General features: G+C 46.3%; 1 protein-coding gene across 1 annotated transcript in view; it reads right to left on the bottom strand.

The window, feature by feature from the left end:
• Positions 1–5,997: 5,997 nt before the first annotated feature.
• FCHO1 (FCH domain only 1) overlaps positions 5,998–15,958 on the bottom strand; it is a 36,222-nt gene continuing 26,261 nt past the window's right edge. The window contains exons 17-23 of the mRNA XM_015423362.1: positions 14,517–14,628; positions 13,837–13,992; positions 10,525–10,657; positions 9,469–9,668; positions 8,171–8,235; positions 7,808–7,972; positions 5,998–6,331 (exon numbers count right to left, since the gene is read on the bottom strand). Of these exons, the coding sequence (XP_015278848.1) occupies positions 6,309–6,331; positions 7,808–7,972; positions 8,171–8,235; positions 9,469–9,668; positions 10,525–10,657; positions 13,837–13,992; positions 14,517–14,628 (854 nt within the window). The 3' untranslated portion in view covers positions 5,998–6,308. The remainder of the gene's footprint in view (positions 6,332–7,807; positions 7,973–8,170; positions 8,236–9,468; positions 9,669–10,524; positions 10,658–13,836; positions 13,993–14,516; positions 14,629–15,958) is intronic.

Here is a 15,958-nt window from a genome sequence, read left to right as displayed (position 1 = left end):
TTTGCCATTCCTTGCCTCCGCATAGCAGCCTGGATTTCCTTGGCAGTCTCCCGGTCAAATACTAACCAGGGCTGATCCCACTTAGCGTCCAAGATCTGGTGAGATTGGGCTAGCCTTGGCCATACAGGTCAGGGCCTTTAATATCTGGTACTGACAGAAACCCCCAAAGCAGGGGGATCAAATCAACTGGAGTAACTGCCATTTCTAACAGCATCAACTATTTCTTTTTTAGTATCCAAAATAGTTCCTATATGAAAATAATAGATTTGGAGAACAAGCCCTCTGAGGAAAGGATTTTTGGCTTACAAAAAAAAAAGAAGATGAGTGGAGGGGCTTGGTAGAAGTTTATAAACTAGACTATGGTGTAAATAGAACTTCGTGGTTAATGGAAGAAGATACTTTGTTCAATGATATACTTTAAGAAAAGCTTGTAAGTTATTCTTTCTCTCTCTTTTTTTGGAAAAAATAAAAAGATTGTTCAAAAAAAAAAAAAGAACCTCTCACTCCTTTCGAAAAGCTCATTGGTACAGATCATCAAAATTCCAAAAGATTGATCACGGCAACATATGACATCTTGATCCGCCAAGGTGGAAATAAACATATGAGACACCACCACAAGTGGCAACAAGATTGCGAGACCAACATCACTGATCAACAATGGTCACAAATATGGACCTCCAAGTTAATGAACTCGCCAGTCATATCAACAAAATTACAGATGTACAAGATCATCACCAGGTAGTACCTCACACCAGAGAAGCTTTCAAAAATAACATCTTCTCATTCACCTCTATGTTGGAAAAGATGTGGAGAAGTAGGAACATTTGCCCACTGTTGGTGGCAGTGTAAAAGCATCAGATCTTTCTGGCAAGACATTCTAAACCAAATAAAACTAATCACAGGTTACGAAGTACCACTCGACCCAACTCTAATCTTTTTGGGTATCTGGAAATCAAACAACTTACCAACATTTGGTCGCAAATTGATCACTAGCCTCATAGTGGCTGCTAAAACATCGATAGCTTCTAAGTGGAAATCAGACAAGGCTCCAACACGTACCAACTGGCTAAACAAAGTTTGGGATCACCTTATCCTAGAAAAAAAATCACTGATCATTTACTTCAATCAGACATCTATCCCAAATCATCCAATTTTACGGAGAAATTGACCCCATTTATGCCATATATCTCAGCTTCGGATTCTCAACCTCAAAATCCTCTATACCTCAAATTACTAGACTACGAAACTCTACCTATTTGACTATACTGCAATGCCTAGTTGTGACATTGTTACGATATAATTATATGGGACACACACTACTACTTCTTTGCATTAATTCATTTTTATATCTTCCCAAACACAAGGGTTATAGTTACTAAACTGCTCTTGTTGACAACATAGTAAAACCACTAGTACTATAGTGCTTTGCGAAATGTTTATGCTGTTTATGCTGTTCTGTAGGTTTAATACTACTATCACTTCTGAGAAAAACTTAATAAAAATAATTTTTAAAAAGATCAGCCATGAATTGCCTTCAACAGTTTCGCTAGTTGAGATTCTGCTAATGCCGGGCTGGAGGAGAAAATGTTCTTTGACACCATCATTCGAAGTGGGTTCTATGATCAGATTCAGAATGAGTTTTCTCTGAAGTGACAGTCATTTCTCCATGCATTTTGTCCCCCACCCCCAACTCACCTGTGCCCTGACCTGGATGCCCCAGGCTAGACCAATTTCCTCAGATCTCGGTAGCTAAGTAGGGTTGGCTCTGGTTAGTATTTGGATGGGAGACCACCAAGGAAGTCCACAATTGTGATGCAGAAGAGGCAGGCAATGGCAAACCGCTTCTGAATGTCTCTTGCCTACCAGCTGTCACCATAAGTGAGCTGCAACTTGATGGCACCTTCCACCACCTTGTGTGTAGTCCATGGAAAAGACAGCTCCTACCCAGAAGACACAGGGGTTGAACTGTTTGGGGTTAGAGTTGAATTTTAACTAGGCTAGGTATTTTCTCCAAGATATAGGGCTGGGTCCACAGTGCAATTCCACTAGCAACGGCCTTTCCGTTCCCACCTCAAGGCATTCTTGGACATAAAAGCAATTTTGCGTTTTAAGGAACCCATACAAGAATGGTTCGACCAGCACAGGGAAAATGAAAACTGTCTATCTATTGCAGTCTCTCTGGGGTTGGATTTTCTTTCTGAATAGTTTCCTTCAATTTATGTGTGGCAGCTACCTGAAGTGATGTGGCACCAGGAAGAAAACGGATTTTCACGCTATTCAGAATAAAGAGAAACAATTAAAGCTGGATCTTTTGAATGAGAATTTAAAGATGAAGATTAAAATACTCCAGCACCAACTTAATTTACTCTTATCAGAAGAAATGGCAAAAAATATTAAATTTGTTAAACAGGATTATTTAGAAAATGCTAATAAACCGGGAAGATGGTTGGTTCATAAGTTAAGAAAAAGAAAGAGAAAAGAATGATTTATTCAATGTATGATAAAGATAGAAAAGAAGAATTTTCTAAGAACGGATTAAAGGAAATAATTCAGGATTTTTACACGCAACTATATAAAAGAGTGGAAATTTCCAAGGAAATCCAGAAACAGTATTTATGTGAACAGGACCAACTCACGCTATCAGAAGAAAACAGAAAAATGTTGGATGATCCCATAGCAATGATGGAAGTTACAGAGGCTATTAAGAAACAAAATATAAACAAAGCACCTGAACTAGATGGACTACCAACTGAATACTACAAAATATTTGAAGATGTTTTATTGCTCCCATATAAAACTGTAATTTCATCTGTAATAGAAGAAACAGAAGTACCGGAATCTTGGACTGAAGCAACTATATCATTGATTCATAAGGAAGAGACAGATCCTAAAGAGATAAAAATCTATAGACCTATTTCTTTGCTGAATTGTGATTACAAAATATTTGCAACTATTTTGGCTGCAAGGTTGAAAAAAATACCAATAGACTTTATACATCAGTACCTAAGAGACAATTAAAGAATAATGTGAGAACAGTTTTAAATATCTTAGAATATTATGAAACTCATCTAGAGAAGCAGATGGCTTTGATATTTTTGGACGCAGAAAAAGTATTTGACAATGTCAGCTGGCAATTTACTATTCAACAGATGAAGATAATGGATTTCAGGACCAATTTTATAAGGGTGAATGAAGCTATATATACAAAGCAGAAAGCGAAAGTATTAGTAAACAATGAACTAACTGATAATATATGGATTGAAAAAGGGATAAGCCAAGGTTGTCCAATATCTCCATTGCTGTTTATACTAAATTTGGAAGTTCTGACAAGAGCTATTAGAAAAGATAGCCTTATTAAAAGGACATCAATAAGAGGAAATAAATATATATTACATGCCTTTGCTGATGTTTTGGTATTTATCGTAGAGGACCCAATGGACTCTATACAACAACTGATGAATCTGATTAATGAATATGGAAAAATAGCGGGAATGAAAATAAACTATCAGAAGACAAAAATGATTATGAAAAATATGACATCGAAACAAAGACCTGAAATAGCAGAGTTGACTGGATTTCAACTGGAGAAGAAAGTCAAATATTTGGGTATTAATATCACAGCGAAATGTAGTTCCCTGATGAAAGATAATTATAACCAGAGGTCATTTCGGGGGGGAACGCGGGGGAATGCAGTTCCCCCGGGTGAGGTGCAGGGGGCGGGGCACATGACGAAGCCCCACCCCCTGCTTCTGGCCGCCCCGCTTCCAGCCCTCATTCAGCCAGGAGGAGGCAGGAGAAGAGGGAGGGTAAGTTGCTTCCTCCCCGCCTCTCCCCACCCCTGCCTGGGGCCAGGGAGGGCCTTGGTGGGGCTTCCTCGCACTCCTGCTGGCCTTGCAGGTCCACCGCCGGGCCCCTGATGTCAGGGGGTGTGGCATATGCTAATGAGTTATGCCAATGAGTTCCCCTAGCTCTTTTTCTACGAAATGACCCCTGATTATCCAGGGCTCTTATACGGCCCACGAGCAACTGATGCAAGGGAGGGAGTGCTGGGGGGGAGTGGGTGGAGCCACTCCGTTGTGGCTTCAGCACGGTAGAACAACCTCGTCTGCAGCAGTCAAGTGGCGTGGGAGTGTTTGCCCAGCATTGCATTCCTTCCTCTCCAGTTCGCCTATGTGGGTTTTCTTCTGCCCCCCCTCCCAGCTCATGGGGCCTTGCAGTGAGGATACAAGAACTTGGAGCTTACCAGCTGCTGTCCTTTATACAGTTTCTATCTCCAGTGCCTGGCATACATTTATGCAGGGCTATTTTTGGGCAGGAACGCACAGGAACGGAGTTCCGGCTGGCTCCCAAGTTGGCCACACCCAGCAGGAACTCATTAGCATAATCGGCCACACCCAACAGCAGGAACTCATTAGAATTGGCTACATTAGGAGTGTGTGGCCTAACATGCAAAGGAGTTCCTACAACAAAAAAAGCCCTGGGTTTTGACAACAAACAAGGTAAACAGAATAAGAAGGGAAAGGTGGGTGTGGCTGGATGACCACACTTCTGGTAACATGGGGGTGTGGCCTAATATGCTAATGAGCAGTGCAGTCAGGGGTATGGCCTAATATGCTAATGAGTTTCTGTTGCTGGGTGTGGCCTATTATGCTAATGAGTTTCTGCTGGACTTTTTCTACAAAAAAAACCCTGCATTTATGCAACACCTGGCCCAGCCCGGCCCGATAAAGTGACATTTATGTCAGCTCCAGCCCTTGTAACAAATGAGTTTGACATCTCTGTTCTAAAGTCTTTGGTGCCATTAAGTCCTTGGAATCTTATGGCTGGATACAAGCCATTGCCTTGTCCTCATGCTTACAACAGCCTTTTAAGGTAGGCAAAAGCGCCATCAAGTTGCAGCAGAGTAACGACGACCCCGTGGGGTTTTCAAGGCAAGAAACGTTCAGGGGTGGTTTGCCATGGCCTCCATGTCGCAACTCTGGACTTCCTTGGTGGTCTCCCATCCAAATACTAACCAGGACCGACCCTGCTTAGCTTCTAAGATCAGGCCAGCCTGGGACCATCCAGGTCAGGTCAGAACAGGACAGTATTACAACCCCTTTGCTTGCCAAGGCTAAGGTTAAACCACTTGCTTCAGGCTGCCTCTTGGGGGGTGTCAAGCTCAGGCCAGTTTACTTTCGATTTCTAGCAGTCCTGGTTCCTATCACTGTACCTTCGTTTGCCATTTCGAATTCCTAGGGGGGAGTGTGTGTTGTTACAGAGTATGGGTGTAGAGGCTTTGTAACCTTCCTGAAGCGTCGCCCCAAGATAGTTCCCATGAGACTGTCCTTGGAGATCTGTATGCCAGGCTAGGTTAGATAGGGGATCATATATCTGTCCATGTTGCCATAGAAACATCAGGGACTAGGTGTGATGTGTTTGTGCATGGAATTTTTGGGTTTTACCTATATCTTGTATTTTCCCGCTTTTTCCTTCAGTCCTAACGAGGCTTTGGAACCCATAGCATCACATCTCTAATAAAGCATTACACTGCCAATCGTGTGTGTGGAGAGTGAATTGTCTGGGGAACCTGACAGGGGGAGAGGTTTGATCCAGGGATCTCCCGAAGCCCAGCTCAACCCTTTAAGCCCACGCCATCACAACTGGTGAGTTAGGAGAGGGGGGATTCGCACTATTTGCTTGGCTGTCTAATTTCCTAAGAAGAAAACTGTCATTTGCTTTTAAGGAAAACAGGATGTTGAGACATTAATTTGTGTAAGTTGGGTTGCTACGCGTTTTGCTAGATGCTTTTAAAGATCCCGTAGCCATCGCTGGCGCACGTGAAAGAAGAATCTCTGCAGCGTAAAAATTTATTAGAAAACAAGTGTCTTTATTAAAAGAGCAACGTGTCCCGTCCCCCCCTTGAGCACTTCAGCTAGCAGCTGAGGAAACGAGGCCGTCCCCTTTCTGGTTCTGGAAGGCAGTGCCGTGATGAGCTTGAGAGAAAGGGGCGGGGGGGAGACAAGCAATGAGCGTCAAAATAAAACGGGAGGGGATTAAAAACCAGGGAATGTTCTCCTGAAGTGCAATTCAGAGCCTGCCCTCCCCCTTAGCCTCGCGAGGGTTCCCCAACATTCAAAGTGCCCGCCTCCCCCTTGCCCAGGGTGGGGGTGGGGAGCTGCCGGGCGCCTCAGACGGCCACCCTCGCTCTCGTTCCAGTGTTTAAAATCCAGGCGACAGAACAAAATAATAATTTAAAACACAATATATTCTTTCTTCCCATCTTCCGGCACACATCTTTAAAAGCAGCTACCGACAGAGAAGGGCGCTCATGAACCAGCGAGGTAAATTCCTGGAGGTAGGGAACAAAAGAGAGAGAAGGAATAATATCAGAGGGCTGATAGAATACTTGCTTTTGTTGCCGTTGATGGGAGGAATGGCAGGAAATAGGTATTTCGATAAATAAAACAGAAATGGGATTTTTGATTGTTTGGGATGGAATCTGAAAATTTGAGGCTTTTTGTTGGGGGGGGGGTTTGATTTTAAAAGCCAAGTTTCTAGTTCTGAGGAAGTCCTCGGAGCATGCAAGCCTTATAAGCTAAATTAAGTCAGACTACTCAGAGGAAGAAGAGGAGAACAAAGAAGAAGAGGAGGAGGAAAAAGAAGAGGAGGAGGAGGAAGAAGAGGAAGAGGAGGGGTGTGGGAGGAGATTAGATTTATACCCTGCTCTTCACTCAGAGCGGCTTGCAAACTCCTTTCCCCACAACAGACACCCTGTGGGATAGGTGGGGCTGAGAGAGCTCTTTCACCGCTCTTGGAACAACTCTGAAAGAACTTGTGACTGACCCAAGGTCACCCAGCAGGCATCATGTGGAGGAGTGAGGTATCAAACCCGATTCTCCAGATTAGAGTCCGCCACTCTTAACCACTACACCAAACTCTATCCAGAGAATCCAGCACAGGGGTCCCCAACGTTCTTCAGCCTGCAGGCACATTTGGAATTCTGACACAGCATGGTGGAGGCAGCGATAAAATGGCTGCTGTGGGAGGCGGAGTCTGCCACAGAATGATCACCACGGCTTAATTTCAGTAACACAATGTAGATCCTTGTGCTGTGGTGGCAGCGGCTGCCAAAGCAACATTTTTTTAAAATCTGCACAGCCGACGGAACCTTCAGTGGCCAATCAGCAGCCTTGGTGGGCAAAAGCCCTACTTGGCCCCACCCACTTCCTAAAAACACTTGGTGGGCACCAGGAAAGGTGTCCGTGGGTGCCACGTTAGGGGCCCCTGCACCAGCAGAAAAAAAGGCCTCTCTCAGTGCCTGCAACCAGAAATCCTTGAGCTTGGGACTTTCTGCAAGCAAAGCAGGCAGACAAATACTAAACCTGGCATGAAAGGTAATTCTTTTTGCATTCCTTTTGTACAGATCTTTCGGCTCCAGTTAGCCAGCCTTAAAAGGTCTCTGATGGATCTTCCTTGGGCCTAATCCAACAATGCAGTCTGAACGCCTGTAAGAGGAGAGCGGCTGTCTTTATTGGGAGAAGGGAGTCGATGGCAAATAAATTACAGGCGTCTCTCCAGTTAAAGGATCTGGCAGAAAGTGATGGGAAAGGCCCCAGCCTGAGACCCTGGAGAGCCCACCGCCACTCTGAGCAGAGAAGACGGACCTTGATGGACGGAGAGCCTGATTCAGTATAAAGCAGCTCTGCTGTGCCGGCCGGGTCTTGGGAGGGGCATGACACAACACGGCCTCGTCTGGTTGGGGAAGTGAGTTCGAATGCCGCGGGGCCGAATCAGGGTTTTCTGAGATTTCTTTTTTTGCCCTTACCTGTGGCAAACCTCTTCTTGACCAGCGACATCCGGTAGCCACTGCCAACCAGCTCCACGTCCGCACCCGAGACCGTGCTGCCCTCGCTGGTAAACTGAGCGGCCACCGGGCTTGGCTTGGAGGGACCGTTCAAGGGCTCCCAGCTGGCCAAAAGGCGGCCGCAACCTGGATGGGGGCATGGCAGCAAAACAGCACTTTGCAAAGCATACAGATCGTTCCCGGGACTCCGGGAGAACCAGCCAGCGGGCACCGGCCTCCCCCCTCCCCAAACACTCGGGAAGGTGAAGACAGAGAATCCAACCACACTGTCCCTCCCCCTGGAAGGGCAGGTAAAAACCTGCACGGTTCAGATCCCCTTCTCACCTCCAAGGCCTTCGGCGCCAGGAACATCCAGCAGCCGCCAAAGCAAGCGTTTCTCTTCCAGGTTCCTGCAGGGGGAGACAAAGTGCAGCTTGACGAACAAAAGCAGAGACCCTCATCCTGCTCCTCGAAGAGGGGGCAGGAGATATAAAAAAATAGTAGGTCCCTTAAAAGCCCATTAGAATTTTTCTGCTGGAGCAGACCAAGGTGAGCCCATCTAGTCCCTGTTGGACACAGTGGATGGCCTACCCTGTAATCTGGTATTCAGAGATAGGTTACTCCTGAACATGGAGGTTCCATTTAGCTATCGTGGCTAATAGTTCTCAACAGACTGGACTACGATTAATTTGTGTAACTCGGCATAAGCAGAACCGTATTGGATCAGACCATCCTCACCCTTGTTTTCCGCAACAGCCACCAAAACGTCCACCCAGGGGAAGAGGCATTCTCTCCTCTTTCCCACCCAGGAGAGAATACCTCTTCCAAGACAGCACGTGTCCAAATACATGCACGCCAACCTCTGTTACATTTTTTATCCCGCCCATCCTCCATGGAACTCAGGGTAGCATACGTTGGTCTCCTCGCCCATTCTGCCCTTGACAACAACACTGCGATGTAGGTTTAGGTGGCGAGAGAATGACTGGCCCGCAGTTCCCCAGCAAGTTTTGAGGGAGGCTGGGGATCTGAATAGGGTCCCCCCAGATTCTAGGCCGGCCGTCTAACCACTTCACGACGTTGGCTCTAAACACAAGCCTTCTTTCTTCTGGACTACCACTTAATTCATGGTTCAAAGTCAAGCAACCAAACAAGACTCATACGATTAGTCACTTCCTGTCCCTGAGCGACAGCCCCTGAATTATGGCAAAGATAACATGGAGGATGGTGAAAGGTAAAGGTAAAGGTTCCCTTGCTCGAAAGCCAGTCGAATGCGACTCTAGGGTTGCGGTGCTCATCTCCGTTTCAAAGCTGAAGAGCCAGCGCTGTCCGAAGATATTCCCGTGGTCATGTGGCCGGCATGACTAAACACCAAGGCGCACAGAACGCTGTTACCTTCCCACTGAAGTGGTACCTATTTATCTACTTGTAATTTCTTGCTTTCGAACTGCTAGGATGGCAGGAGCTGGAACTAGAGACGGGAGCTCACTCCGTCATGCGGCACACTCGGGTCTCGAACTGCTGAACTACCGACCTTCCACAGCCTGCAGGTCAGCGTCTTAACCACTTGAGCCACCGCAGCTTCCGTTAGAAGATGGAGGGAAGAGGAAATCTATACAGAGCAACATAAAGCCGCTTTATCTCACCAACAGGCCGTTGGCTGCAGCCGGACGTTGGCAACTGGCTCTTCAATGGGCAGCAGGACTTGCACATTGGTGAGCGCCACTGCCGAAGCCAGGGCAGACGCGTTGTAGTTGTAATCCACGCACACGCGGGTGGTATCTGAGGCACACTCCCAGTTCACTGTCAGCTGCAGGGGAGCCCAAGCCAGGCCCTGCTTGGAATACTGAAGGGGAAGGGAGAGAACAGAAGGTGTCGTTGCCAACCAGGAAAAGTCATCCATCCACGATCCCACGTTGCTTGTTCCTTGAAGAACCAGTATTCCCCAGGTACACTGCCTCCAAACATGGAGGTTCCATTGGGCTATCAATGCTGACACAGCTCTCCCCTCTACTGGAAGCACAGAGGGTAGAGAAGATAACCCAACCTTCTGGCTAGTGACATGTCTTAGATCAGGGGTGTCAAACATGCAGCCCGTGGGCCGGATCCGGCCCCCGCAGGGCTCTTATCCGGCCCTTGAGCAACTGGCTCTCTCCTGCTTCCTTCTCCAGTTCTGTTACTGCTGCACCACAGCTTTCTTTGCCAGACTCTCTCAATCACACAGGAGAGACAGATAGGATAAGAGAGTACCTTATAAAATTTGTATCTCCGCTACCTGGCATTACATTTTATGACACACATGGCCCAGCCCAAAAAGGTCTCATTTATGTGAGATACGGCCCTCATGACAAATGAGTTCAACACCCCTGCCTTAGATCTTGCGCCCCATCGGCACCTAGCCATCAGTTCCTTTGCCTCTGGCCCCTGAGCAGTGTTCCCTCTAAGCTGAGTTAGTGTGAGCTAGCTCACAGTTTTTTAGCCTCCAGCTCATACATTTTTGTCTTAGCTCAGGAAGGACAGCTCCAGAGCAAACTAATTTATGCAGTAGCCAAATCGCTCGCTCACAACTTTCATGCCAGTAGCTCACATAGTAGAATTTTTGCTCACAAGACTCCACAGCTTAGAGGGAACATTGCCCCTGAGCCTTCACCTTTTCCTTTGTTTTTTGCCTGATTCTCCCCCACCCCCATTAAGTTTCCTACCTGGTATCTGAGTAGGGGCACGTTGAAGTAGGGGGCAGCGGTCACTTGCTCTGCCTGCTTCTGGAGGTGCGCAGTGAGGGCCCCCATGTTGAGCCAGAAGTCCTTGCTGCTGGGGTCACTTTGCGATGGGTCACTTTGGGGTCAAGGGGGGGTCAAAAGAGAGGCGGGAATGAGGTCAGTCAAGTGATGCCCACTGCCTGGGCACCCTTTTGTTGTTTCTAAAAACTCCACCCACTGCCCCTCATCTCCCCAAGGCATGCTGTTTTCTTTTAAAAGATGCAGAACAGAAAATGTATTTTTTAAACACCTCCAGCACGGTATCCACGGATCTTCATTGAAATAGGCTTCCTTCTTCAGTCCTGAGATTCCCAGCAGTTTCAGCAAATAGCCCCTGCTCTAAATACAGGGCTGCATCCTACTGCTCCTTTTAGTGGTGCCACCCGGCCAAGCAAGAGCCAGCCAGAGAGACAAAGCCCGCTATACGCCCATCTCTACCCAAGAGAACTGCATCTTACTGCTCCTTTTGGTGGTGCCACCCGGCCAAGCAAGAGCCAGGCAGAGAGACAAAGCCCGTTATATGCCCATCTCTACCCAAGAGAACGGCGCACATTTTCTGGGCCACATTAAAGTCTGACGGTCGATTAGTAAGTCTGCTTATAAATCTGTCTCTCAGCATTTTCCCTAACAGGCAGCAGAGTCTACCCATGCCTCGGCTTTCTTCTGTTGGCTTCTAAAGATGTTCCTTCCGTGGAGATAGTCCTATATTACTAAATAAAATAAAAGAGCAAAGCTGCAGTTCAAAAATGTAATCTGGAAAAAGATGGACTCAGAGATAGGATGGGGGTGACGGCAAGTATGTGGGCTCTTTCCCCTCAACGGATTTTATTCCTCTCTTGTGCACATCGAACCTCTGGATTCTCCATTACCAGTTTCAGGGGCCAAATATGTTCCCCTTAAAATGCCTGTTTACCATGATGTGTGCATTGTTGTTGTTGTCTTGCCATCAAGTTGCAGCTGCTTTATGGCAACCCCATGGATTTTTCAAGGCAAGAGATGTTCAGAGGTGGTTTGCCACGGCCTGCCCTCCGTGCCACAAGCCTGGTTTTCCTCCATCTCCCATCCGAATGCCAGCCCGGGCCAACCCTGCTTGGCTTCCAAGAGCTGATGAGATCAGGCTAGCCTGGGCTATCCAGGCGACAAGTCCGTGTTAAACATCTGAGGGACAGCATGTGTACAAGCGTGTTATAATACAAACTAATCTACAGAGCCAACAGTGGAAAGCAGAGAACCAAAAACAGCTGACTAGTTTTTGTATTTATTTATTTTTAAAGGAAATGTTTGATTGTCCCAAATCCTAATCTTTGTGAGTCTTTCAAGTTTTCAGCAGAGGGTACCACGCCCTGTTCCTGACAGCTTCGCTTACCGCAAATCAGTAAGATTGGCGACTGCCTGTTTTCGCACATTCTCTGTTGCGGAACGGCCTCCTTGAGGAGGTCAGGAAGCCCACACATACACACTTTTCTATCGATTTGTAGAATGTATAAAAACAGAACTGTTCCAGAGGGCGTTTTTATAAAGGAATTAGAACTGCAGTATAATGGAACAGCCCAGGAGATATAAGGGAACAGAAGTGTAGTCTATGGCATTGTTCGTATCCAGGGCTATTTTTGGGCAGGAACGCACAGGAACGGAGTTCTGGCTGGCTCCCGAGTTGGCCACGCCCAACAGGAACTCATTAGCATAATAGGCCACACCCAATAGCAGATACTCATTAGGATTGGCTACATTAGGGGTGTGTGGCCTAACATGCAAAGGAGTTCCTGCTGGGTTTTGACAACAAACAAGGTAAACAGAATAAGAAGCAAAAGGTGGGTGTGGCTGGATAACCACACTTCTGGTAACATGTGGGTGCGACCTAATGTGCTAATGAGCTGTGCTGTCAGGGGTGTGGCCCAATATGCTAATGAGTTCCTGCTGTTGGGTGTGACCTATTATGCTAATGAGTTCCTGCTGGGCTTTTTCTACAAAAAGAGCCCTGTTCGTATCACCTGGATATTACTGCCATCTGCTACCTTCCTTACCCATTTTCTTCGCCGTGGTATAGTATGCCATGCCTTAGAAAGGTTTTTTCGTTAGTTTCCATTGTTTTCTAACTCTGTAATCCTTGCCCCATTGGGCAATGAAGAAAGCTGACAGAAAGAAAGTCGGTTCCTTTGAAATGTGGTGCTGGAGGCGGGTTTTACGGATACTGTGGACCATCAGAATGACAAATCAGGGGGTTCAGGATGAAATCAAGCCTGAGCGCTCCCTAGAAACTACGATGACTAAACTGAGGCTATTGCACTTTGGTGACATTATGAGAAGACAAGAGTCACTGGAAAAGACAATAATGCAGGGAGAAGTTGGAAGGCAGCAGGAAAAGAGGAAGACGCAGCCATGAGATGGATTGACTCAAGCGAGGAAGCCACAAAGGCCCACACCTTGCAAGACCTGAGCGAGGCTGTTCAGAATAGGACGTTCTGGAGGAGACCGATTCATAGGGTCACCATAACTCAAAAGCAACGTGATGGCACTGAACACACACAGTCCCATCGCACCGTTTAACGGGTGTCTTAAGGCCATCTGATCAAATCGCTTTCTATGTTTCGTAATCCGCCTTAAGTCTCAGCAAGAAAGGCAGTCTATAAATAAAATAAAACCCCAATTCTTTTGGCTGTGAGCCTTACCTAGCAAATCTTTCCCCCCCAAAAAAACAATTTATTAGGATATATTATTAGTTCAAATACACAACATATTTTGTTTGGTATACATCCTCTTCCCCCCAGTCTGCATAGAATCCTTCTGCTTCAAGGTTCTTAAGTTTCCTTGTCATTTTGTCCATTTCAACCATAAATAATAATTTCTTCATCCATTCCCCGATTTCCGGGATTTTGTCTTGTTTCCAACACTGAGCATAAGTCATTCTAGCAGTTGTGATCATATACCACATCAAAGTTCTTTTTTGCACGTTGACTTCTTCCATTTTAAGTCCTAACAGTAATATTTCAGGCTCTTTCTTAAAATTACATTTTACAATCTTTTCCATTTCTTTATGTATCTCAGCCCAATAACTTCTTGCTTTGTCACAGGTCCACCACATATGATAAAAGGAGCCTTCCATTTTTTTACATTTCCAACATTTGTTTGACATATTACTATTTATATTTGCAATCTTTTTTGGTGTCATATACCATCTATACATCACCTTACCTAGCAAATCTAACGGACTCAAGGCAAAGTTACTTGGCAGATGTTGCACAGCTCTCCACGTACCTAAAGAGGAGATCAGCATTGGGCAGGAACTGTTCGATGGGGGCAGTGTGGAGGAGACGGAAACTCAGGACAGGGGGTGCCGAGGAACCGCTGAAGACTCGGACGATCCCCGCCGGGAAGGACATGGTGAGTTCGCCAGTGACTTTGACGAGACAGCTGGGAGGATCACAGAGCAACAGGTTTAGTTAATACGAGATGAGCTCTGCTGGATCAGGCCAAAGGTCCAGCTAATCTAGTGGCCAATGAGATGCCCCAGGAAGCACCCCCAGCAGCCGCATAGAGGTAAACAGACAGTCCCCTCCCATATAACTTGTACACAGCAGGTACACTGCCTCTAAGCATGGAGGCTCCACTGAGCCACCACAGAAATAGCAATGTCTCGGTGAATCTGCCCCAATCCCCGGGTTCTGTCATCGTGTCTCATGGTCCAAATCTCACAAGTGAAATTGTTAAATTAATAGGCAATTCAGCTCAGGAATAAGGTTAACCCTCTTGGAAGCAACTTCCGGCCGGGTCAGTGACACACATTTTCCCCTCAGCCGATTCTGTTCTCTGAGGAAACTCCGTCATTGTGGCCAGCCCTGGCATGAAAACTTCAAAAAAATTTTTTGGTGGGGAGACCTCCTTTGTGCCTTAAAAGCAAAGAATAAAGGCTATCACTCTGCTCACGCATAAGTTACCTGTCCGGGTTTTGACCTTTAAAGTAAGCATGGATATATTCCGTGAAGGCCGTCGCCACAGGCAATGCATCCTGAGAACCCAGGACCACAGGAGAGGGACCACGGGAGATTCCTGCACATTAAAAAAAAAAGTGAGACATTTGAAGGGGGGAAAATAGCAGAAAGTTATGTCTGACATCTTTTAACAAAGGTTGAATAGGATACATAAAAAGCAGCTCAACTTAAAATGTTAAAATAAAATAAGGATCTCGAGACACCTCAAAGACAAGAAAGAAATTATTGTGGCAAAGGAGTTTGTGAGCCAGAGTGCACTGCTCTAGATGGATGAACTACTACACTCAGTTGGCAAACAGATACATACCCAAAGCTACATATTTCAGAAAGGGAGCGGTATTGCCACGAGGGGCCAGCAGCCCCAGTTTCCCAAACCACAGGTGTGTTATGTTACTTTGCAGAGCACAGCCGCAAACAGGGGCTTGGAACGGTGACCTCATTGCAAGAAGGTATCATTCCTCCTTACATGAATATGTACCCTATTCAGATCCACCCTGCTTGGGTGACTCATCCAACACAGGGGAGTGATCCACACCCATTTCGAAACAGACCTCTACTACTATAACTAGATCTTGTTTTCATCTGTGTCCTGCAGTGCACCGTCACGCTCCACGCCTACCTCATAGGGTTGCTGAGAGGGTGAAAGGGGGGGAAAAGGGAGAGCCACCTCTGCTGCCCTGAATTCCTTAAAGGGAGGGCAGGATGGAAATTTATGATTGTCAGAATAGGCTTCAATTTAACAATAGAGCCCTGACCTGGATAGTCCAGGCAAGCCCGATCTCGTCAGATCTCGGAAGCTGAGCAGGGTCGACTGTGGCAAGTACTAGGACGGGAGACCTCCTTGGAATACTAGCAGTCGGGAGGACAGGGGCAGGCTTTATTCAGCCACCTCTCTGGATATGCTCCAGGCCCCCTAAAGGGGTCAGTCACCAGAGGTCACCATGACTTCCAGGTACACACATACTCACATGCACACACATACACACGCACATATGAAAGATACAAAGCACAAACACACAAGCAATAGAGGACCACAGAGGACATTTATAGTCATTTATCTACAACTTTTGTGACGTTTGATATTACATTTTAAAAAAATGGAGCTGCACAGAGATATTTACAATGTTTATTTGCTGCCTTTTAATGATAGTTTTGCAATATTTCCAAGAGACTGGCTCCACCCCATGCGGCCAATGAGATGCCCTGAGAAGCCTAGAAACATGGCACACACGTGTGCCCACCAATGCTCCCTCTAAGCTGTGGAGTCTTGTGAGCAAAAATTCTACTTTGTGAGCTGCTGGCATTAAAGTTGTGAGCGAGCGATTTGGCTGTGGCTTAAATTAGTTGGCTCTGGAGCCCCTCCTTCCTGAGCGGAGACAAAAACCTGT

Source organism: Gekko japonicus, unplaced genomic scaffold (genome assembly GCF_001447785.1).
Source record: "Gekko japonicus isolate JY-2015 unplaced genomic scaffold, Gekko_japonicus_V1.1 scaffold1634, whole genome shotgun sequence".
Lineage (NCBI taxonomy): Eukaryota > Metazoa > Chordata > Lepidosauria > Squamata > Gekkonidae > Gekko > Gekko japonicus.
This window is presented reverse-complemented; position numbering and strand designations above follow the sequence as displayed.